This window comes from Lissotriton vulgaris, chromosome 4_1 (assembly GCF_964263255.1).
Source record: "Lissotriton vulgaris chromosome 4_1, aLisVul1.2, whole genome shotgun sequence".
Lineage (NCBI taxonomy): Eukaryota > Metazoa > Chordata > Amphibia > Caudata > Salamandridae > Lissotriton > Lissotriton vulgaris.
This window is the reverse complement of record NC_141691.1, coordinates 129,688,054-129,713,156: the sequence shown is the minus strand read 5'-3', so window position 1 is coordinate 129,713,156 and position 25,103 is coordinate 129,688,054. Positions and strand designations below refer to the sequence as shown.

Here is a 25,103-nt window from a genome sequence, read left to right as displayed (position 1 = left end):
TCTACCTTGATATTTCGATGTCTAACCATTTCAGGCAGAAACCAGGCTGGGGAAGGAAGTGATAAGAGTCGCAAAAGCTGGAAGCATAGATATTTTTCAAGGATGTTTGATTTGCAAGCGTGGGCAGTGATGGGCGGTAGTTGGCAATAGTCTGGTGGACAAGGGAAGTCTCCTTGAGGAGAGGAGACATGATGGCTTCTTTGACACTCCTTCCTGGGCATGCGTCCAGAGGTGGTGGAAGCTCTCAGAGGCCACGCAGCAGGAAGTTCCATTGAAAATACAGGAAGTTCCTTTGGCCAGATAACTAAACTTCAACTATTAAAAAGAAACTGTACAGGGTAATGGGTTATTCTCACATAACATGCATGACAGCCAAAGGGTAAGGATCATCCCCAAGTTTCCACTTACCAGTGACAAGGAGACCCTAAATTCTGGAGAAGACACACGGCATGGTACCACAAGCTCCTCGTCGGTGTACATGTAGGCGGATGCAACAATTTCAACTGGATTCACAAAAGGCTGAGCCATGTCTACAGATAAAACAGAACAATATAGTCCACGTAAAAAATACTTTCAAGACCAAACAAATGCAATAAACAACCTGGAGACACAATGCAAACCCTCTACTCATGTTAAATGCTGAACAGATAGAGAAAGTAGAGTGGATCCCTCTGCATCAAATTGTCCCTCTTATGAACTTCAGAAGCAATAGCTCTTAAGTTGCAAAACACTGTTTTTCTCTAATATTGTCCTATAAATAAGGAAAATAGACTCAGAAGAGGGTTTGGGATCTTTAACCATAGCAATAGTTCAGATGACCATATTTGCTTGGAGCCTGAAACTTCATCATTTTTGTGTGATTCTTACTTCAGGGTGGGCTGACAAATGTTGTACAACCTTATCTTGCAGACTGTACTGTTTAACAGAGAGAGCGGTTAGGTGAGTGTTTGCTCTATGGCGGCAGCCTTTGTTGAATTGTTGTGTTTGGGGGTAGAAGAGAGGATGAGCGCTCTTCAGGAAGACCATGACAGCACTGGGCTCTCACCTGGAGAACAGACCACTCACCCGCGGTCCCAAGGTTTGGACCGTGGCCCTTTCCTTCAAATATGAAGCACAGAACTCAAGGAAGCGTCAGAGTATCCAAGATCCTGATGTTTCCAGGTGAGGCACTAAGTGGGCTTTGGTGTAGGTCTTCACCTTAAAAGTTACCAACTTTACTGGATGACATTTAGGGCACAGGGTGGGACCCTGTTTAGCTGCCAGTGACCAGCAGTCGTGTTGTATCACACTATCTTTACTAAGCAGTATCAGTTTGAAGGCGAGGATGTGGTGCAGAGGCCAGAGCTGCAGACTCAGGAGATGGAGATCTAGATTTGAGTCTTGCCGTCAGCACAACAGTCTGTGATTCTGGGCAAATCACTTAATCTAAATCAACAAAGGAGAGAGAAAGGGTATTTCACCATGTAGGTGTGGAAGGAACTCCTGGTCCCCTGACCTAGATATAACACAACAAAAAGAGGAGTATCCCCTTGAGGTTCGTTACAACCTCTGTTTTATAAGGTGCATAGATTATACCCCAGATTTGGGACAACCTTTGTCCTTAGAGAACCCCTCACTCACCAATCTAGTTGGTGACATGCTTCGTCATCGGGGTCCCACCCAGACAGCCGAGTGCCATCTGGGTGTGCTGCGACACCCGACTACAGTGGAGCTGGTTTTGTAGTTTTTTATATGTGCAATTAGACTTAGAACAAGTGTGGTTAAAAGTTGGCCAATAATACTCACTCAAGGTTATTTATTCTGGAGTGATTGGGCAATGTTAAAATAAAGTATGGGACACCCTTGCCTGGTTAGGTAGGCTTTTGGTGTCAATAAAGTCGTCTATTAAGATGAAAAGTTTATGTTAAAATGGTCTACATGTTTCAACCTATGTGTTATTATGAGGTTTTCGTCAGGACCAGAGTGCAGAAATCTGGGTGGTATACATACGCTAAGCTGTACCCATCCCTAGATTTTGTGGTGTATAAATCACAAACTTGTGATTTAATAAAAAGTGTTCTTCTCCTTGATTCCAGGACAAAAACATGAAGCGCACAAATTTCGGGCTTCATGGGCTTCTCTGGGTAGAAGCCCCGTGGGTGCGGACCGGCTTCTATCCGGGTGTAACTACAGGTTCCCTGCCAAGGAGATTTTGGCCACAAATCGTGGATCCTTCCCACGGCAGTCCCGTCAGAGGGGCGTTGCTGTGTGCTTGACCTTGTGGAGATGGCTTCCTGCACCACTCTGAAGATTCGCCCATGGGGCCTGAGCCCTGCTATCCCATGCCAAAAGCTGGCCCTGGGAGGTGTGGCCTAACCAACAGAGCTGCTGACTTCAGAAGTGTGATTCTGAGCAAGTCACTTGTTCTGCTTGTGCCTAAGAAAACATAAATGTGACCTTGGGTAGTGTAATTTGGTGCTTGTGTAAACTGTGCTGAGGCCTTTGGATCAGGTTTGTGCTATATAAAACTTGAAAAATGGTGGGGGTGGTCTGCTCAAGGGCAAGATTTATGCATACCAATAACATGATCTGTGGAACACAGCCAGAGGCGCAACTAGAGCCACATTTGGGGGTGGGGGGCAAGAAAACATTTCTGGGGGCCTAATTCTTCCAGCAATAGGCAGAGTGGAGATGCAGGGGCTCTATGAAGGGGTGGAAAAACAACAAAGCCTCATTTACAGGCAAATGGTCTTTTAAAGACCTGTGAAGTACTCAGGTTGTGTGTGCCCGGGAAGCTGTCTCAGCCTGGGCTGCCACACACGATGGGGGGAATAGGGGGGGCAGGGGGCGTGGGGGGCTGAAGCCCTTTTAGCCCAATGGGCGTTGCACGCCTGAACGCAACAGCACCACTACGACACCCCATAGGTCAAAATATCAATGTATCTATGGTAAGTGGCTGCATATATATCTTACACCCTTCTGCAACACAACCACTTATGCAATAGTATAACCCTACGCTGCAGCCTGTTTACAAGCTTGCCCCTGACACCCAATGTTGTCTCACATGGAGCAATGGTGACCAACACATGTTCAACCACTGGGTGCCCTGAAAACGGAGGAGTGCTCCTGTTGACCTGCCAGGGGTATGTAACCTAACATAAATAATACATACAGAGTAGCCTCTCACACGTCTCTCGAGAAAGCGCTCTAGGCCATGCAATGGTGTGGAAAGCGCTATATAAATGCCAATACAATACCACAGGCATACATGCCAACCCTCCCGATTCAGGTGGGAGACTACTGATTTCAAGGCTAGTCTACCGTCTCCTGATTCCTATATGCAAAACCCGATGCTCGGCAGGCTTTTGCAGACAGGAACTGGTCTTGTGTGATTCAGAGAATACGGTGCTTGTAACCCGCTCCTGCAGGCCAGTGCACACATTTTTTGTCACGCTTTCTATGCCTGCCATTGCACTTCCTCCGTGCTCCTGATGGTAAGATGAAAACAACTAATCTTTTCATTCGTTCCCAGTACATGACAATAGATCGTATTCAGGCCTCAATAGAAGTCAATGGGAGAAATACATTCTCCCAATTATTTTTAAAAAATCTCCCACTTTCCCCTTCTATGATGTTGGCATGTATGCCACAGGTAGCATGCCTGGGGGTTGTAAGTTCACCAGCCTGAGGTAACGTTCTTCGCCTGCCCTTCACTTCCGGGTTGAACGGCTTCATGGGAAGCAGACGTTTCACAGCTGACGTAGGGCTCTCTTTCCTCTTCTGACTGAGTTACACGGTAGCAGAACCTGTCAGTGGATAAATACTGCCTGGCCCGTCGAGTCTGACCCTTTCGCTTCCTGTGTTAAAAAGCGCCGCATTTTGTTGATTTCCAGCTTCCGCTCACCCACGGCTTCAAAGCAAACCCACATATCCCCCGCAGGACTGTGTTTACATCTTCTTCCTCTCAGCCGAACCACGTTTTGCATTTGGCTGGGGACATCTGATGTGACACAATATAAGAGTAGAGTAATAAGATCATTATTGCATATTACATTTTCTTCATCTTCATGTGCATGTTTAACATATAACCTTCAATATTGCAGTTTGTAGTACAGCAATGTGTAGTGCTCTAAGTGCATGACTGCCCCCCCCCCCCCCCCCCCCTGGTTCTAATTTTTAAAGCATTCCTTCTACCAAATCCTGAGGCTTAGTGAATATTTGGCTGGTATAGGTTACGCTGATCTTATCATTTCAACTGGGTGCAACATTAAGTTCTCAAAGCACAAAGGATCTGAAGAGATCTCTCGGAAGCAGATGCCCTGTTGGGCTACCTCCCCTCAGATCAGGCCATGTGAAGTACTGAAGTGGTTATAGAGCGTTTCATACCTCTATATGAAGCCAAAGAACATTCTTGGATGCGTAGTATGCGAGAGCATTGGAGGGGGAGTGGTTGGTGTACCTGTTGAGCTCTTGTATAGGAAGTGCTCCGACGGTGTGCGTGAGTGACCACAGAAAGGCTCTTATCTTGGCCGCCTCTGTGTAAGGATGAAGTACTCGTCTATCCCATCGGCAGAAGGCCCCTACTGTGGGAAAGCTCAGGAAAAAAGAACACTGCGCTGTCTAAAAAGGCACCCATGAATGATTGTAACAAATTGAGTTTTCTAACATAGAATGGATTGAGATGGGAATGTCCCATGCATGGTAAACTTACACCCCAGCCTTAAGGAACTCGACTACATATGGCAGTGGTATCCTGGTTTTTGTTGGACGAGCTAGCATGCTGATCTACCATGCATGCTGAGGCCTGGGCTTGTCAGTAGTGAGCCCAAGGTCCAGAACTTGTGCCCTTTTCACTCTCAAGAGGCTGCATTTCATGTTGTGGTGGAGCCAGCATACCTATTCTTGTAAATTATTGCTACTTAACAGATCTTTTCTGTGTTACAGGAGGAGTGTGAGCTACCAGCCCTTCTCGTGTAAAGTTCCACTTAGATGTGACACCCAGAGGCTTCCACTGGGTACCTCTGTGTGTGTTGAGTGAATGCATGTAACGTGTGGAGGGAAGCAGGACGCCATGTTGGGATAAGAGAATGACTGCTGTGACCAGTGAGATCAGTTTTGGATGGCCAGTGGTTTGATGGAGGATGGGACAGAGCGTCCCCACACAGTGGAAGTGTATTACCTGCATTCCTAGAGCTGAAGGAAGGAGACCTTGACACGGCAAGATACCACTAAAAGTCCTTCCTGAGTTCAGGTGTTTGTTGGATGGTTGAGAGGAAGAGTGAAGCAGCAGATTCTGCTGTTAAGAGCTGTGAGGTTTCTAGGTAGGGCCTACCTCTACCCTTTGGTCTTTCTTTGATTGCTACTTCAGGAATACTGAGGAATACCAGGTGCATTCTTCACTCTTCTTTGTGTCAATGATGTGGCACACTCCTGCTTGGTGCCAGCATCACCACTACTTGATGTGAGAGCCATCACTCTGCACAAAGGCTGCACCTGCACTGCAGCCAGAAAATGAAACCTGAACGAGAACCAGCCTAAACTGGTTCTAGAACATTAGGCAGAGGACCACCCTTCCGTGAGTATAATAGTGGAATCAAAATCATCCAAGTTTGTTACAGTTCCAAGTTCTTGACCTACAAAGGGATTCTTCGACAGAGTGCTCAAAGTGTTGCGTGTGAACCAGGACTCATGTCTGAATGACAGCCAGTCTCCCAGAGGTGAGGGGACAGCACTTGAAGGGTGTGGTTGTGCCTAGCAGCCTGCCAGCCTGCAAGAGAGAGGAGAGGGCTTGACTCTGCAGGGGAAAAGGCTTCCCAGGAGCCCTGCAGGAGATGCTACTGTCCAGGAGGACAAGCCCAACCATGTTCCTAGGGAGTGGAGCACCCAAAAGACCTCACTTGCACTGGAAGTGAAACCAGTGCCATCTGAAACTGTGAGGAATCAACAGGTCTCCTTAAATGGTTCCTGTGGCAACCTGCAGAAAGTATCTAAAAACCTGACAACAGCGTGTCAACCAGGATTCCTGCAGCATCAGGTCTGCCATGCTGTTCATTCCCAGGGACCCGAGTGAGACGTGACCCTACACCGCTGGTGACAATACTGACAGTGCGACTGTGAAGAGTGAACCACTGATCTGTGCACCAAGCCGCATCCCAGGGAACATGGTGGCCATTTGCACAATCTGATAGTGCTTAATTTGAGCCTGTTGTTTCCGGTGCTCAGCACAGCACTTAATTGGTTTCCGGTGCTCAGCACAGCACTTAATTGGTTTCCGGTGCTTGGCACCGGCACTTAATTTTCAACACCACACTTATGACAGTTTGCCATATGGTAGTGATGCTCATCTATTTTAGAGATGAGCAGAACAACGGTTGTTTATGAATACAATATACATTGAAAATAAATAATACTTGCCTCCCCAGCCATTCTTTTAGCTTTGCTGACCTGGAATAATCTGAACTGACTCGCTTGCAGGCGAGAGAGATGGTTAGTAGTTGTTTTGGTGCCGTCATTGGCAGCGATCACAGGGCAGTGAGTGGTGCAAGCTGCAGTGACCGCCTGGCCAGGACCCTGGCACTTATTATTTTACAAATGAGGCAGTGGAGCAGAGCTTACACCTGTGCTCTATTATTGCATGCACATTTTTATCTCTGTTAAGGCACCATGTATTATTAGGGGAATCATAGGAGCTGGATAGGAACACAATAGACTGTGTGGGACTTGTCTAGAACCCATAAACAGAACTGGAGCACCATGTAGCTGAATGCCCATTTATGTGTGGAATATTTCCTTTTACTGCGACGTTAAAGCCCTTATCTTTTTTTTACGCCATGCGCTGCGCTGGACCGTGAAGTGCTGTGTCTGTTGTTTGACTGTTTGAATTCTGAGTCTCTCTTCCCTCCACACTACCTCCATGAGAAACCTTTGGACAGCCGTAGTAGGATTGAGCCATGATACCAGAGGCAACTGACCACAACCACCATATGTGTGGCCCTGCAGGCTCTGCCCACCCTATGGCTCCCACAAACAGGGTCTGAGAGGATCAGGAAGAGAATAATCGCTTTGGGTGCTCTGGGTGCTTCATGTCATGAGCCCGGGTTGCCTCCCTTATGTCATTCTATTTGGTAACACTCATGCAGCATTACATTCACCCACATGCTCCGTTGATGCTAAATGTATTAGTCTTTTGTAGGTGCACATAATAGTTTAAAGATATTGGTCTGGTAGCCAAGTCTTCAGCTTTCTACAAAATTAATATAAATCTGGCAAAGTCCAAAAGCCTTTTACAGAAGAGAAGAAGAAACATTTTCAAGCTTTTTCACTGTTTATGCTTTTACACAGATTTTAATGCAACACTTGTTTGCCATTTATTTTAATTGGTGGCATATTTTTATTATTTTTGGATATATATTCAAATTGAAAGGAAAGGCAGGCAGAACAAGCTACACAAGGTGGGATGAGGCTGCCCTCATTGAAATCTGATTAACTCCCTGGGTGGACCAATGACATAGGCCAGTTTTCATCAGAACTTAAACACAATTAGATTGATTGATAAAAGCATTTATGAACTTGTCAAGTAGTGCAATTTGGTGTGCTCTTACATGCCTCTGTGAATGGGCCCCAAAATGCCCAACTAAAAGTGCAAAAAGGGTCCAGTCCTTTCTATTTGCATTTATCGTATATGAATATTACCTGAATATGTCCATTCTATTCATGCTTTAGATGTTTTGGGTCTTGCTCTTTTAGATACCTTTATATGCCTCTGTGAATTGGCCCCAATATGCAGGCAGGAAGGAGGCTATGTTAGATGAAGTGAAAGGTGAACTTGAAAACTTGTCACTTTTAACCGACTACAAAGGGAATGCACATGTTTTCAAAGAAGCCACACTGTGACAGCTAACCTGCTATTACAGGATCCTTATGCACAGGGCCAACATTTATGTTAATCAGAGCAAAAGTTGGAAAAGAAGGATGGTTGCATACTGTGTGCAGACACTTTAGGATTCTGAGATGTGGGACCACGAGTACCTCTCAACTTATTGACTCTCCTTTCTTTGAGTCACTTTTAAGTAATTGACTCATTGAAGTATTCAATTCTGTTTCTAATTGATAGATTAGTTTGATTTACTACTTTTCTAAAACACATGCTGGATACCATGTTTCATGTCCCCTCTCTCCATGAGAAAGGTTCACAGTACCTGCCACTGAGTGCCATGTATTTCCTTTGTCCACAAAGAAACAAGGAGCCAATCTATCATGACTTTGCCCCGCAAATGTGGTGCAAAGTGTCTCAAAGTGTTGATAAAGTATTCACTTTCAAGTGAAAACCGATTTTTGAGTTGGAAAGTTGCCCCTAAAATAGCGCAAATAGCTGTTTGCGTCATGGGTGATGTTTGGCGGTCTAAGGTTATCCGTGGTTTAAACGCAAAAGCAGAGCTAGATCTACAAACATTGTCGGACCTGGCTTTGTGTCAAAAATTAAGTTCTCCTTGAAGCAGATGAAACGCTGGAGAAATTTTGAATGTTTGCTAACATTCCACTCGCTGCATATGTGCTGCAGTGTGCAACACACAATCAATGTGTTAAATGTTTTTTTAAAAAAATGCATACATTTGTATTGGAAGTATCCTTTGTACTGGAAGGATTCTCCTACAAAACCTATACTAGACATTGCGATGTTGCGTGCATGGCGCTACGCAGCCTGTTTGGGCCTGAACGCAGGGGGTGGCTCTGCACTGCGCCCTCCTCCCCATGTCCCCCGCCGCATCCAGTATGCAGTGTAGGGCAGCAGCTTGGAGTGCTGAACTGTATTGGGCAATTTTGTAACACATCTGCACCAACATTTTTAAGCCACTTGCCCTTGCTCTGCTGTGGTGGAATCTAATTTTAGGTGCACCTCCAGGTGAGTTCAATAAAACTGGGAGGGCACAGAAGAGGGTCACATTGAGAATGTGACACACTGTTGTGATGCGACTGCCCCTTACTTTAATCTGCCAATGAGTGTTTTGACAATCTGAAGTCAGCAGTGTGGTTGGGCAAGTGGGTAAAGTGAGGGTCTTAAATATATATATATTTTTTTAAACAATCGCAGCCAAGGAAGCCCTTACCTTTCACAAACACGTAGATCTTGGCCAAGAGACCCTTCTCGGCCGTCGCATTGTCGTAAAGGCAGCTGAGGTAGCCGGTGTCCTGAACCACGGTTGTGTTTAAAGTCAGACGACTGCAGGTGAGGTGGTGGTGAGCCGGCCCTGGACATCTGTGCTCAACCACGTGGAATCGAGGTCCGACTGGACTGCGCCCATCGCCCCAAGCCCATACCAGGTGGGAAGATCCCCTGTTGAAAAAACAGCAAAGACGTGAGCATCTGGTCATATCTGCACATCTGCATGACTATCACTATGGGGTCACTGGCGCATAGGTTCTTCTAATGGCCACTGAAGACGGCTCTTCCTTGACACGGAGTGATACACGTCTACGCAAGGTCTCTGCTTCCTTTACTGATGCCCTCTAACATACTCCTATCTTTTAATTTAGCCAGATGATCTTAAATGGGGCTGCTTTAAAAAAAGTTTTCATTTTTGAAAAACTTCAGTGACAGAGAGTGTCTACTCCCTGCAAAGCAGCCATCCAAATTCACAAATGGGAAGGCCTCCAAAGGGTACCCCTGTCCTTTTTTGATTATCACCCCAACTTGGGAGTCTGTAATTTAGCAAAGGTTTGTGACCGTAATTCCATTCGCTGACCATTGACACATGGGGAACTGAAAAGCAACGTGGAGAGGATGCCCATAACACACCTCTTATCAATTACAATTTCATATTTATTTACAGCCCCATTTTACGAGTTGGTGAAGCTTTAGTGACACCTCTAATGGATTTGGTACATTCAAAATAACATTTTCGAGGTTGCATCACAGTGTTTCCAACCACTAAAAAGCAGAGCAAATCTGGCCTCATATTCTGTGGCTTAAAGGTTGAAACAGACTTTGCATGGGAGGGGCTTCGGTTTTGAATCACACTTAGTGCTGATTACTCGTCACTTGCTCTTCGTGGAGAACTGAAAAACTGCTCTTCAAAGCCATAAGGCATATTTACAAGGGGATTGCGCCACTGAAAGTCACTTCTTTCAATGTTCCGATGTCGCAATGTCCTGAGCTATAGTAACAAACGGAAGTGAATCCACTTTGCTTGGCTTAACAGCGCTTTGTAAATATGGTACCCGTTCACGCAGTTTTCCCCCACAACACCTATTGCTTTTTAACGCTGCCCCAGATTCACAGGGATATGTAAATCTGAGGAAGAGCAAAAAATGAATGCCATGCTAAAGGAGGTGTTAGGTTGGCGCAACAAGGAGAAATACCTTTATTTCTCATCATTTTTGCTCATTCTGTGTATGCTGCATTCTAGAGCACACATAGAAAGACCAAATCGCCTTTAACAATTGTTATGTGCAAGAAGGTTTACCTTCCTGCACATAAACAATAATTTCCTGCAGCCCAGATCCCCTTGCACCATGGCATGCAGGTGTCTGTGTTGGTGCTAGGCAGCTATTTTTAGCACCAGCGCTAGGGAAAACACAGGGGTGCGCCGAATTCTTGTAAATACGGCGCATCCCCACGTTTTTAAAAGGACGCAGCATGGCGCTGCAAAATGTGCCACAGAGCCACACTGCGACATTTGTAAATATACCTCCCAGTTCTGTTTCATTGCCAAGGATGATGTGTATACAGGTCATTTTGTTCACGAGGTGTGTTATTCTAGTTTACTCATTCCAGTCGCGGCCGGTGCAGTTAAGAGCAGGAGGGTGGTGCCGGGGCGGGGGGAGGGGCATTCGAAAGACAACGACGAGGCAAAATAACATTTTTAAAAAAAGAAAACCACTTAACTTGCTCTCGCTGCATTGCCGATTCAGCGATGCGGCAAGCGCAAGGTAAGTGGTTTTCCTTTTATTTTATTTTCTCTCATCATCGTCTGTTAACTTCCCTCCTGCCCCACACCTGCATCGCCCCACTGCTCTTACCTACTCACCTGCTGTAACTGATTCACCCTAGCAAAAGCATACCATTTTCAGCAATAGTACCTAGCACACTACGCAGAACCAGACACATCTGCCTTATACGACCTTTCTCTCATCTTCTGCAGAGACCTTTACTAGATACAAGAAAAAAATATATATAGATTTATGGTATACATTCATCCACAAACAAAAATGGAGTTCGGCTAATCCTGGGGTTGATAAATATTTTTAATAGTCTGTCTTCTCTTTGGTCTCCTGCCCACTTTTCAAGGTCTCAGATTAGTTATTTTTGGTCCAAAATTTGCTCCCAAATGCAAACTATATCAATCTCCCAGAAGAAAATACCTTTCTCGACAGCGAACTAAGAATCCATCTTCTCCCACTCACTTAACAGTTGAAAAGTAGCCGAGATTCAGCTCAGTTTGGGCCGCAGATGCTATCATCAAACTGTCTATCTGGTAGTAAACTTTTGGCGCATTCTAATGGGAAATATATATCATCTGCAATTAAGTGCAATAAAATGAGATACCAACAAAGGAGTTGCTATTGACCCCTGGTCAGACTCTCGTCTGCCTAAATAAATTCCATTATTAAATGTATGAAATTGAATTTGCCGAGTTTTTATTTACTTTGTTGTCTTTTTTATGTGTAGTGTGTTTCAAAACTCATTAAAAGGGTTCAACACTAAAACTGATCATCATTTCTATATTGTGGCAACAAACCTGTTACAACACGTTTGTTTCTTCTTGTATTTTATTTTGTTTTCGTATAGTGGATCATTGGAGTGACAGAGCTCTTTCTAGAGCGTAACATCAAAATTAGGAAGGAAGTATCAACAATAACGTATACAGAGTGGGGTTCAGAGAGTATTATACAGTGAAAACATAATACAATTCGGTTTTGTCAGTCAAATGCAGAGAGCCAGGTAATGTATATTAAATGGATTCCGAATTAGTAAGTGCTTTTCAGGTCTGGTTGATAGCCAGAACTTTTGATTGTAATAAAATGATATTTAAATAGAACTTATTTTGCCCGCCCTCTTTTTTATGGTATGTTGTTCACACATTTCTTTCACCCACTACAACAGACAGTATGGGGCAGTGGATCAGCCATTGGTTAATTCCACTGCAAGGGACTGAATTCTGCTTTTTCACAAGGGGGTAATTTGTACCCAAATTAGTTCTCTTCAGTGCCTGGACCGTCTGTTGAGACAACCAGGAGTATTTTTGTTGGGAGGGGCTTCCATGTTCTAAGGGAGTTGCCTGAGAGAGATCACTTTATGCCAGCTTTTGATAATGATGAATGGCCTCTTATCGCTCTTTTTCTTCCAAAGATGGTAAGTGTATGCACCAGGTATTTATGGATGCCAAGATGCAATTTCTTTAATATGATGCAAATGATCTTGTGAGTACTGCGTGCTTTATTAATCCACTTTTTCCCTTCCAAGATGCATCCCTCTTTAGTGGAAGCATTTGTTAAAACCAGATTAGAATTTTCACTTGTAAATACCTGCATGCGAAAAATGGCATTGATTGGTAGTTGCAGGATATTCGATCAAACGGCTGCAGAAGCACACTATGCCCGTGCTGATTGATTTATGGAACTAAGAAATGTAAAAACAATCAATGTTTGAGTGGCATTGACTGTCCTTTCCTCAATGTCTAATCTTGCATTGAAGTCATATGGCTCCTCTGTATCTGGTGCATTAAATCTGCATGGAACGGCCAAGTTCAGGTGATCCGCTAATGGAAATGTCTTCTCATTACTTTTTGTTGGCCAATTACTCTTTTAAAGAAAACTTGGCCGTCATCCATTCTGCAAGATGTCTCATGGTGTTGAATGTTTGCTGGTAGGATGTGCTTTGAAATGGAGACTGTGGTTTGAAATCATGGCAAGACAAACTCATACTTTTCAGGACAGGGAACCATTAAAATGGATAATGGTTAATTACACCACACAAAGAGGACTCTTTAAAAGTCATAACTTGTTTAGAAAAAAATCCCTTTTCACAGGTTAAGGATCACCACCTCTTAAAGAACATATTATCAGTTATCAGTGATTCTTAAATATCACTTTTAATATGATTTTTTTTAAAGAAAGTAAATATAAATAATGTCAAGCATGTTTAATTTGCCCTGCTGAAGGGTTACATTTTTTATTCACATTACTTTTTCAGCATCACACTCTGAAAGACGTTTCAGTATGCCAGTGTCTGCATTCATTATGAGCTTCCATTTGGCAGTCGCCACTGTGTAGTGATAGTAAAGACCAGGTTTCCATAGGAAATTGATTATTTTGTTAGCTAATAACATTGGCACCATTCCACAAATTTAATCAGCAATCAAGTCTGAAAATCCTCTTAGAAGAATGTCTTACATGGGAAATTACTGATTATTAATATACAGAGCATAAATAAATGATATTGTCTATAGGCATTCGAATAATAGGAAATATAATCCATTGCAATGACACTCATGTTAGCAGCCTTAACATGAGTAAATTGATAAAAGGCTGAGAAAGTACAGTCATGAGTCAAACCTAAAACTTGCAGATCTCTGACTGGGATGTCGGCCCACATAGCTATTCAAGTACATCAGGTAATTATGTCAACAAAATCAGGAGCATTTGTGGACCTTTGCCCTCCAAAAAATGTTCACCTTTTTCCGGAGCTTCTTAGTGAGCAACTGGTCAGGCTCATGGGTCACATAGTGAATTCAGGCATTTACCCAGCACTTTGGAAATCAACATCACCCTTCTCAAAAAACCCAACCTAGACCCAGCAGAACCTGGAAATTACAGACCAATAGCCAGAATTCCTTTTGGTGCCAAGGTCCTCGAGAAACTATTGAACAAACAACTGGTTCAATTTATTGACAAAGCGGATATCCTTGACCCTTCACAGTACGGATTCCGCGAGGGGCACATCATTGAAACAGCCTTACTGATGGCAGTGGAAGAACTCAGGAGGGTACTGGATGCCGGGGGGAAGGCCGCCTTGATCTTATTAGATCTCCCGGCGGCCTTCGACACGGTAAACCCTGCTACACTCCTGGTTCGACTGGCAACAGCGGGTGTTCACCAAGATGCAAGAAAACTACTGACATCATTTCTGAAGAACAGGACTTTCACAGTGGAACTGGGAGAGGTTAAATCTAAACCTTTCAGCTCCCCGTGTGGGGTCCCACAGGGGTCGTCATTGAGCCCGACACTTTTTAATCTTTATGTAGCGCCGTTAGCTGGGATCATTAGAGCATGTGGTTTCCTTCCGGTGTCTTACGCAGATGACACTCAAATTGTGGTCTCAATTACAGATGACACTTCAGACACTGCAGATAAGTTTAAGAACTGTATGAAGCAGGTACATCTGTGGATGGAGAGAAACTGCTTAAAACTCAATGGGGATATAAGCGAAGTCATGCTACTGCGTACAAAGACTGAAATATGGTCCCCAGATTGATGGCCGGCTAATCTCAGTAATTGTCCAACGCCTGTTGAGAAAGTCAAAAATCTAGGCGTCATGCTAGATAACAGACTTACCTTTGATGCCCAAATCAATAAACTAGTAGCCACCATGTGGTTTATTCTAAAAATGATTAGGAAGCTACTGCCCTACATCCCTATGGATTCCCGTAAAACGGTAGTCACCACATTAGCGTTGTCAAGGCTCGATTACGGGAATGCGCTATATGCTGGACTGCAGACCCAACATCTGTCCAAACTACAATGTCTGCAAAACTCGGCAGCAAGGTTAATATTAAATATCCCTAGATCTGAACACATTTCTCATCACTTGGACACTCCCCACTGGCTCCCCTTGGCGAAACAAATTAAATTTAAGTTGTTATGTCTTACATACAAAGCGCTTCAGGGTTCGGGTTCACTATTCCTTAGAACCCACCTCAAGCCATATGTTCCCAAAAAAGAAGTACGATCCAGCCAAGCAAAACCTATACAAGTTCCCCAGTTCAAACAAGCGAGGTGGGGAGGCAGAAGTTTCCTACTGCATGCTGCTAAGGACTGGAACCGACTCCCTCTCGCTATCAAAAGCAGCACCTCCCTGTTGTCATTCAGGAAATCAGTAAAAACTTGGCTGTTTAAATCCAGATAGTCTTGCTCCGCAAACTGCACTCAGTCACACGTCCTTTCTTTCAGCGCCAAGACGCCCATGGGCATATGAGCGCTTTACAAAACCACAAATCAAATCAATCTATTGTACATATACGTAGCTCTGTCCTTTTCACAGGAAACATACAAACCCCAAATCTTCGATTACTTTTTTTTAATTCAATCCATGTTTTAGATTTGGAGCTCACATGCATCTTGCTTAGATCTTGCTTTTAGAACATTTTCTGTCATTGTATAATGAGGTCCAAAGTCTTGTTCCTGAATCCTGATAAGAAAACATCAATAATTCTCAACACATTCTTATCAATAGTTTATGAACCAGCCGATCGCAACATCGCCAAGTCATGTTTAGTGAACTATCAGGGGCCTAATGTCACCCTTACTCTAGAAGAAGGGGCAACTTAATAGGGAGCACAGAGTCCTCACTTAATATCGATTGTGCATTACTTTATGTGCCCCGTTATTTACCCGTCATTGCAAAACTGTCTGCGTTAGCTGTACCTTCACCCTGGTGAAAACACTTGTAATTGTTGAACATCTTTGAGAGATTTGTGTCATGCAACATAAGACTCAACGTGGCACTGCCTATAAATTGTGGCATTCTGCATTATATACATTTTCATATGACAGATTTTTTCTGCTGTGCATTACAATAAAAGGGGTTTCTCGTTGGAAATAACTATTCAGTTAAAGGGACTTCTATTCATTGCTTTACAAATGGACCATTAAACCAACTAATATTATTATATGTCTGCTAAAAAATCCCTGTCACTGATTGGGTAACTGTGTCATAGTAAATGAATTACACGTTTTTGTGACATTCATGACTACACTGTTACTTTGTCTTCTTGGTCTATTATAGCACTTCATTCTTTACTAAATGAGGTCACCTGACCCTGCCAGAGAGGCACCCCTCGCCTTAAGAATTCAGAAAATAATTTAAATTCTTAATAGTCTCCTCGTCCCCTTCGGAGATGGGTCCCTCCTGACATCCTACCTGTTTTTTCGTTTTACTCTTCCAAGACAGGTACATTATTTCCAAAATTGATCCCCAAACTTTATAGGAGTAATCTGGATTGTTTTCTGCTTCATTAACGTGTTTGATTCCTGGCAAGAGGAAGAGGTGTTTGAGGGTTGCCCTCCATCTGGAATTGTGCTCCTCCAGTAGATGTGAGGGTCAGAAGACAGAAATCCCTCTAGAAGTCTTCCTTGGTCCTCTGCTGGGTTTAGGGGCTGGAAGATTGCAAAGGAGCGGGACTCACTGCTCTGACAGCTCTGTGAAGTACTGTTGTGTAGTTTCCACCCTACAGTAGGAATTGCACGTTTGTGGACAGCATAACCATTGGGATGGTGCCAGACCGATTCTATGCACCCCCTCAGGATAGGTTGTTCTATTGGCCAGCTTGCTCACAGTGCCGCCTTAAGCACCCCTAAAACTAGACAGGCAGCAAATGGTTCCTGGAACCACTGGCGGGTGATGCAGTTCAAGCACATATTTAATCAGCAGTGGATTTTAGGTGGGACGGTGGAGAACATAGCTACGCAACTCTCTTGGATTTAAGAGACAAGATTGCGCCTTCTGTGCAATGAAGTCGGTAGCGCCATGTAGGCTCTGTGATGCTGTGTCTGACACCGTCTTGACGGAATGCACCTCCTTCTGTTGGTGTGCCGGAAGAAAGCAAATCAGAAACTCTGGTGGCCACTTGAATCTACAGTGGCTAGCCGTGGAGGCCACTGTGACAGGCCTTTGGACCCTCTCCAGTTAGGGAGCCGCTTGTTCCAGAAATGATGGAGAGTGAGTGCACACTGAATCATTCCTGTGTAAATGTTGGCAGTGACTGGGCCTTTTGCCATCTTGGAGAGGCGTGTTTGGTAGTGCTGGTGACATAGCGTCCTGATGACCAGTTAGTTCTGAAAATTCACAAGAAAGCACAGGAGCAGGGAGGACATGTTTTTGTTGATAAAGAAAAACCTGCATCTAGCACCTCTGGGCAGCTGTTTAGTCAGTTTCATTGATCATGCAGCCTAAAACCACCCACTCTCCAAGGAGGTGGAGCGACCTGGAAAAGCTGAAGCCCCAAAGTTCATGACAAGAGGGTGTGATGAGAAAAGTGAATGAACTGGGCTTCCTCTTTCAACCCAGTGGCCTCGATGATGACTGTTAGAAATGGGGATCTCTAGTTGGCAGCGGCTGCCGCCGAGGTCCAAATAGGAATCCTTCTTCCTAAGTCAGAGTAAGGGGCTACACCCTTTGATAACCCCTGCTTAACCCTACGGTAACGTAGCACGAGCAGACAAGCCTATCTCAGAGGCAGTGTGCGAAGCATTTATGACCATACACAATAACGCAGTGAAGACACTACAAAAGGACACCACACAAGTAGCTATAGAAAAATAAGTATCTTTATATAGGCTAAACATGAGGCTCAAAAGCGATCAAGAAACCACAATGCACATAATTGCAGATTCACTTCAAATGCAATAGAGGACTCAAAAAGCGCGTGGAATGAACTTAGTTTGAGGCTGGGGTTTGCACGACCCGGTGATGCACAATGTACATGCGATTTAATGGGGCACGGCAGCAGCCTCAGAAGGAAGCTGGGTTGATGACAGGTGCACACAGGTGATAACAAGATCCTCGAAGTGGAGACTTGTGTGGGCACTCAGCTGCACAGCTCCTCAGCTGCAGCGGCCCCCTAATAGCGATTGCGAGGATTCTCGTAGGACGGCAGATGCGGGCACTCAGCGGCACAGCTCCTCAGCTGCCGCGGCCCACAATAGCGATCACGATGACTTTGGTAACACAGGCAAATGTGGGCACTCAGCGGCACAGCTCCTCAGCTGGTGATCACAATGACTTTGGTAACACAAGCAAATGCGGGCTCTCAGCGGCAACAGCTCCTCAGCTGCAGTGGCCCACAATAGCGAAGTCGATGATTTTCAGCCCGCATTCCCCGCAGTAGAACCAGAGGCTCTGGAGTTCTCAAAAGGCCTTACCTGCGAGTAGAATCCCCCTCAAATAGGAATCCTGATGGCTGATGGGTGAGGTCTAATGTACCTGAGACTTCGGCAGGAGGCAAACTCAAATCAGGCCCTTGGGTGGTTGCTTCAGCAAGAAAAATGAAAATTTCAGAGTCCTTTCCCTCTAGTTACATGGACAGAGATTAGTCTTGACATCCAGAAGTAACACACCATGCAGGCGTTTCAACACAGATCTTTATACCCCAAAAGTCTTTGTTCTCAGAAAAGTCACAAATTACTGAACCCAGCCAGAACTAGATTGGTGTTGTCCTGGAGCACTTTATTTACAATGCTGCATCCCGCCTTTCAGGGAGAGAGGGTCAGCCCTCAGATGCACAGTGGAAGGTGGAGCCATCATTCACCTTGCCAGGCACAGCCCTGCTCAGATCAAAGGGTCACACCTCCCAATACTCCAACTTCAGATCTCTCCATTTAATCCAGGTCGGTCTCAGCCTGCCCTGACCCTCCAAAACCAGACAGCCAATACACATAACAGCAGAGCACACAGGAAGGCTTAGGCCAGAAAATACCTACGTCCCAAAAGTGGTAGTTTTAAAAACAGAATATAAAACTTATCGTCACTAAAAGATGCACTTTAACCTTTGAAGCTCAGGCATACTAAATTCGAATTTCCTATCATGTTCCTTGGGTAAATTAGGATTATATCAACTCATCAGTCAATTTACAATAGGGATCATTCCTGCTGTGGCACTGAATGGCAGTGGCACAGCGCCCAGAGCTCTAACACCAGCAAACACATGAGACAACCAGGAGTATTATTGTTGGGAGAGGCTTCCATGTTCAAAGGGAGTTGCCTGAGAAAGAGCACATTATGCCAGCTTATGATAATGATGGATGGCATTTTATTGCTCTCTTTCTTCCAGAGATGGTACGTTTATGCGCCAGGTATTCGTGGATGTCAAGATGCAATTTCTTAAGTATGTTGCACATGGTCTTGTGGGTGCTGCGTGCTTTATTAATCTACTATTTTTTTTGCCTTCCAAGATTCATCTCTCTTCAGTGGAAACATTTTTTAAGAGCAGATTTTAGTCTTCTGTTGTACCTGCATGCGAAAAATGGCATTGATTGGTAGTTGCAGGATATTCGATCAAACGGCTGCAGAAGCACACTATGCCAGTGCTGATTGATTTATGGAACTAAGAAATGTAACCACATCAATCAATGTTTAAGTGGCATTGACTGTCCTTTTCTCAATGTCTAATCTTGTTTTGAAGTCATATGGCTTCTCTTTATCTGGTGTAATAAATTTGCATGGAACGGCCAAGTTCAGATGATCCGCTAATGGAAATGTCTTCCCATTTCATTTTATTGGCCGATTACTCTTCATGTTTTAAAGAAAACTTGGCCGTCATCTATTCTGTTAGCTGCCTCATGGTGTTGAATGTTTGCTGACAGTATGTGCTTTGAAATGGAGACTGTGGTTTGAAATCATGGTAAGACAAACTCATACTTTTCAGGACAGGGAACCTTTAAAATAGATAATAGTTAAATACATCACACAAAGATGACTCTTTAAAAGTCATAACTTGTTCAGAACAAAATCCCTTTTCAGAGGTTAAGGTCCACCACCTCTTAAAGAACATATTAGAAGGTATTATCAGTGATTCTTAAATATCACTTTTAATATGATTTTTTTTAAGTAAATATAAATCATGTCAATAATGTTTAATTTGCCCTGCTGATGGGCTCAATTTTTTATTCATATTACTTTTTCAGCATCACACTTTGAAAGACGTTTCAGTATGCCAGTGTCTGTATTCATTATGAGCTTCCATTTGGCAGTCACCACTGTGTAGTTATAGTTAAGACCAGGATTCCATAGGAAATGGATTATTTATTTAGCTAATAACATTGGCACCATTTGACAAATTTAATCAACAAATAAGTCTGAAAATCCCCTTAGATGAATTTCTTACTTGGAAAATTAATGATTATTAATATACAGAGCATAAGAAAATTGTATTGTCTTTAGGCATTCGAATAATAGGAAATATAAACCATTGCAATTACACTCATGTTAGCAGCCTTAAATTGATAAAAGGCAGAGAAAGTACAGTCGTGACTCAAACCTAAAACTTGCAGATCTCTGACTCAGATGGCGGCCCACATAGCTATTGTACATATATGTCGCTCTGTCCTTTTCACAGGAAACATACAAACTCCAAATCTTTGATGTCTTTTTTTCATACAATCCATGTTTTAAATTTGGAGCTCACATACATCTTGTTAAGATCTTGCTTTTAGAAAATGTTCTGTCTTTGTATAATGAGGTCCAAAGTCTTGTTCCTGAATCCTAATAAGAAAAAATCAATAATTCTCAACACGTTCTTATCAATAGCTTATGAACCAACCGATCGCAACATCACAAAGTCATGTTTAGTGAACTTTCATGGGACTAATGTCACCCTTACTCTAGAAGAAGGGGTAACTTAATAGGGAGTACAGCGTCCTCATTTCACATCGATTTTTTATTACTTCATATTCCCCTTTATTCATCCGTCACTGCAAAACTGTCTGCGTTAGCTGTACCTTCACCCTGGTGAAAAACACTTGTAATTGTTGAACATCTTTGAGAGATTTGTGTCACACAACATAAGACTCAACGTGGCACTGCCTATAAATTGTGGCATTCTGCATTATATACATTTTTATATGACAGATCTTTTCTGCTGTGCATTACAATAAAAGGGGGTTCTTGTTGGAAATAACTGCACAGTTAAAGGGACTTCTATTCATTGCTTTACAAATGGACCATTAAAACAACTAATATTATTATATGTCTGCTAAAAAATCCCTGTCACTGATTGGGTCACTGTGTCATAGTAAATGAATGACACGTTTTTGTGACAGTCATGACTACACTGTTACTTTGTCTTTTTGGGCTATTATAGCACTTTATTCTTTACTAAATTAGGTCACCTGACCCTGCCTGAGAGGCACCCCTCGCCTTAACAATTCAGAAAATAATTTACATTCTTAATCGCCCCCTTCTGAGATGGGTCCCTCCTGACAGCCCACCTGTTTTTTTTCGTTTTACTCTTCCAAGACAGGTACATTTCCAAAATTGATCCCCAAACTTTATAGGAGTATTCTGAATTGTTTTCTGTTTCATTAACTTGTTTGGTTCCTGGCAGGAGGAAGAGGTGTTTGAGGGCTGCCCTCCATCTGGGATTGTGCTCCTCCAGTAGATGTGAGGGTCAGAAGAGAGAAATCCCTCTAGAAGTCATCCTTGGTCCTCTGCTGTGTTTAGGGGCTGGAAGATTGCAAAGGAGCGGAACTCACTGCTCTGACAGCTCTGTGAAGTGCTGTTGTGTAGTTCCCACCATACAGTAGGAACTTCACATTTGTGGACAGCATAACCGTTGGGATGGTGCCAGACCGATTCTATGCACCCCCTCAGGATAGGTTGTCCTATTGGGCAGCGAGTTCACAGTGCCATCTTAAGCACCCCTAAACCTAGACAGGTAGCAAATGGTTCTGGCAACCGCTGGCTAGTGGTGCAGTTCAAGCACATCTTTCATCAGCAGTGGATTTTAGGTTGGGCGGTGGACAACATAGTTACGCAACTCTCTTGGGTTTAAGAGACAAGAATGCACCTGCTGTGCAATGAAGTCGGTAGCGCCATGTAGGCTCTGTGGTGCTGTGTCTGACACCGTCTTGAGGGAATGCACATCCTTCTGTTCGTGTGCCGGAAGAAAGCAAATCAGAAACTCTGGTGGTCACTTGAATCTACAGTGGCTAGCCGTGGAGGCCACTGTGACAGTCCTTTGAGCCCTCTCCAGTTAGGGAGCCGCTTGTTCCAGAAATGATGGAGAGTGAATGCACACTGAATCATTCCTGTGTAAATGTTGGCAGTGACAGTGCCTTTTGCCATCTTGGGGAGGCATGTTTGTTAGTGCTGGTGCCATAGCGTCCTGATGACCAGTTAGTTCTGAAAATTCACAAGAAAGCACAGGAGCAGGGAGGACATGTTTTTGTTGATAAAGAAAAAAACCTGATTCTAGCACCTCTGGGCAGCTGTTTAGTCAGTTTCATTGATCATGCAGCCTAAAACCACCCACTCACCAAGGAGGTGGAGCGACCTGGAAAGGCTGAAGCCCCAAAGTTCATGACAAGAGTGTGTGATGAGAAAAGGGATGAACTGGGCTTCCTCTTTCAACCCAGTGGCCTCGATGATGACTGTTAGAAATGGGGTTCTCTAGTTGGCAGCGGCTGCCGCTGAGGTCCAAATAGGAATCCTTCTTCCTAAGTCAGAGTAAGGGGCTACACCCTTTGATAACCCCTGCTCAACCCTACGGTAACGTAGCACGAGCAGACAAGCCTATCTCAGAGGCAGTGTGCAACGCATTTATGACCATACACAATAACGCAGTGAAGACACTACAAAGGGACACCACACAAGTAGCTATAGAAAAATAAGTATCTTTATATAGGCTAAACATGAGGCTCAAAAGCGATCAAGAAACCACAATGCACATAATTGCAGATTCACTTCAAAAGCAATAGAGGACTCAAAAAGCGCGTGGAATGAACTTAGTTTGAGGCCGGGGTCCACACGACCCGGTGATGCACAATGTACATGAGATTTAATGGGGCACGGCAGCAGCCTCAGAAGGAAGCTGGGTTGATGACAGGTGCACACAGGTGATAACAAGATCCTCGAAGTGGAGACTTGTGTGGGCACTCAGTCGCACAGCTCCTCAGCTGCAGCGGCCCACAATAGCGATTGCGAGGATTCTTGTAGGATGGCAGATGCGGGCACTCAGCGGCACAGCTCCCCAGCTGCCGCGGCCCACAATAGCGATCACGATGACTTTGGTAACACAGGCAAATGTGGATACTCAGCGGCACAGCTCCTCAGCTGCAGTGGCCCACAATAGCGATCACGATGACTTTGGTAACACAGGCAAATGCGGGCTCTCAGCGCCAACAGCTCCTCAGCTGCAGCGGCCCACAATAGCTAAGTCGATGATTTTCAGCCCGCATTCCCCACAGTAGAACCAGAGGCTCTGGATTTCTCAAAAGGCTTTACCTGCAAGTAGAATCCCCCTCAAATAGGAATCTGGATGGCTGATGAGTGAGGTCTAATGTACCTGAGACTTCGGCAGGAGGCAAACTCAAATCAGGCCCTTGGGTGGTTGCTTCAGCAAGAAAGATGAAAGTTTCAGAGTCCTTTCCCTCTAGTTACATGGACAGAGATTAGTCTAGACATCCAGAAGTAACACACTATGCAGGGGTTTCAACACAGATCTTCATACCCCAAAAGTCTTTGTTCTCAGTAAAGTCACAAATCACTGAACCCAGCCAGAACTAGTTTGGTGTCGTCCTGGAGCACTTTATTTACAATGCTGCATCCTGCCTTTCAGGGAGAGAGGGTCAGCACTCAGATGCAAAGTGGAAGGTGGAGCCATCATTCACCTTGCCAGGCACAGCCCTGCTCAGATCAAAGGGTCACACCTCCCCATACTCCAACTTCAGATCTCTCCATTTAATCCAGGTTGGTCTCAGCCTGCCCTGACTCTCCAAAACCAGACAGCCAATACACATAACAGCAGAGCACACAGGAAGGCTTAGGCCAGAAAATACCTACGTCCCAAAAGTGGTAGTTTTAAATACAGAATATTAAAGTTATCGTCACTAAAAGATGCACTTTAACGTTTGAAGCTCAGGCATACTAAATTCGACTTTCCTATCATGTTCCTTGGGTCAATTAGGATTATACCAACTCATCAGTCAATTTACAATAGGGAGCATTCCCGCTGTGGCACTGAATGGCAGTGGCACAGCGCCCAGAGTATCTAACACCAGCAAACACAGAGGAGACAAAAGCGAAAAATGGAAGGGAGACCCACGCCAATGGTGCCAGGTCTAACAAAGACAAACAGGGGGGGTTTCTGTATGACAAGGCTGCAGCCCCTGCCAATTGAAAAGGGAAGAAAAAGGGAAAAGCACATGGGTCCCTTTTTATAGTCCTTATCCTTATGAATTTCCTCTTTCAGTTGGGCATATGGGCAATTACTGCCTCTCAGTCTGTGACTTAGGGCGACCACAAAAGTTCAGAGCCAAATAATAGGTGAAGGGATTTTATTGCATATGAGAAAAAATGGAAACATGAGGAAAGTTCACATCAGATGAATTTCCATGTTTGACCTTGGCATTGTGTTCTTCCATCAGTGCTAGAAATGCCACATTTGGATGCGAGTCTGGACGACTGAAGAGAATATATCAAAGAACACCTTGATGAGACTGGCAATGCTTGTTCAGTATCTGTTCGACCCAGTAGCGGCTGGTGTCAGGGGACAAATGGTGAGTCAGCACCAGGGAAAGGGGTTGGGGGAAACTTTTGACAACAATAACAACACAAAATAAAACAAACAAAATAGAACTTTCCTGCTGCCCACCGCATAGCCACTCTTCTGCTACTCTGGCTCCACTGTAGCACAGGCTGAGACTCCCAGACTCCCATACGACCAATCCAGACGCTGCTCTCATGCTACTGGCAGCATGACAGAAGCACCGGGATTGGCCTGAGTACCCTGGATTTGCGCTTTCAGAGAGATTAGGAGCCTGTGCTTGCAGTCTCGAACCTGACAATGCAGCTCGGGTTGGAAACATCTCTGTGTGCCTATCGGTCTGACTGTCCCAAGATGGCCGGCCAAACCAAAATGCCCACTTGTAACATGTGCCCACCACTCCTTCTCCACGAGTCATCATGGTTTCCCCGCCCCCAAGACTTGGCCCTGCGCAGAAAAATAACACGATAATAAACCTGTTTTGTTATCATTAAATTTTTCAAGCTTTCCATCTGCTGGCACAGGAAATGCACTCCTCCGCCATGACGAACAAATACAGGACCAAACATTTGAAGATGCCCTGTCCTCCCGCCTCATGACATGCTTCCCTCACTTGGAGAAGAGGGGAAGGCAGTGTTTCCATAAAAG

The 25,103-nt window shown here is 44.3% G+C and overlaps 1 protein-coding gene across 2 annotated transcripts in view; it reads right to left on the bottom strand.

Annotated features, from left to right (window-relative positions):
• LOC147718463 (vascular endothelial growth factor receptor kdr-like) overlaps positions 1-25,103 on the bottom strand; it is a 537,031-nt gene that overhangs the window by 323,335 nt on the left and 188,593 nt on the right. For both annotated transcript variants that reach the window (XM_086918385.1, XM_086918386.1), the window contains exons 3-4: positions 9,087-9,313; positions 409-530 (exon numbers count right to left, since the gene is read on the bottom strand). In XM_086918385.1, coding sequence (XP_086774511.1) covers positions 409-530; positions 9,087-9,313 — 349 coding nt within the window. The remainder of the gene's footprint in view (positions 1-408; positions 531-9,086; positions 9,314-25,103) is intronic.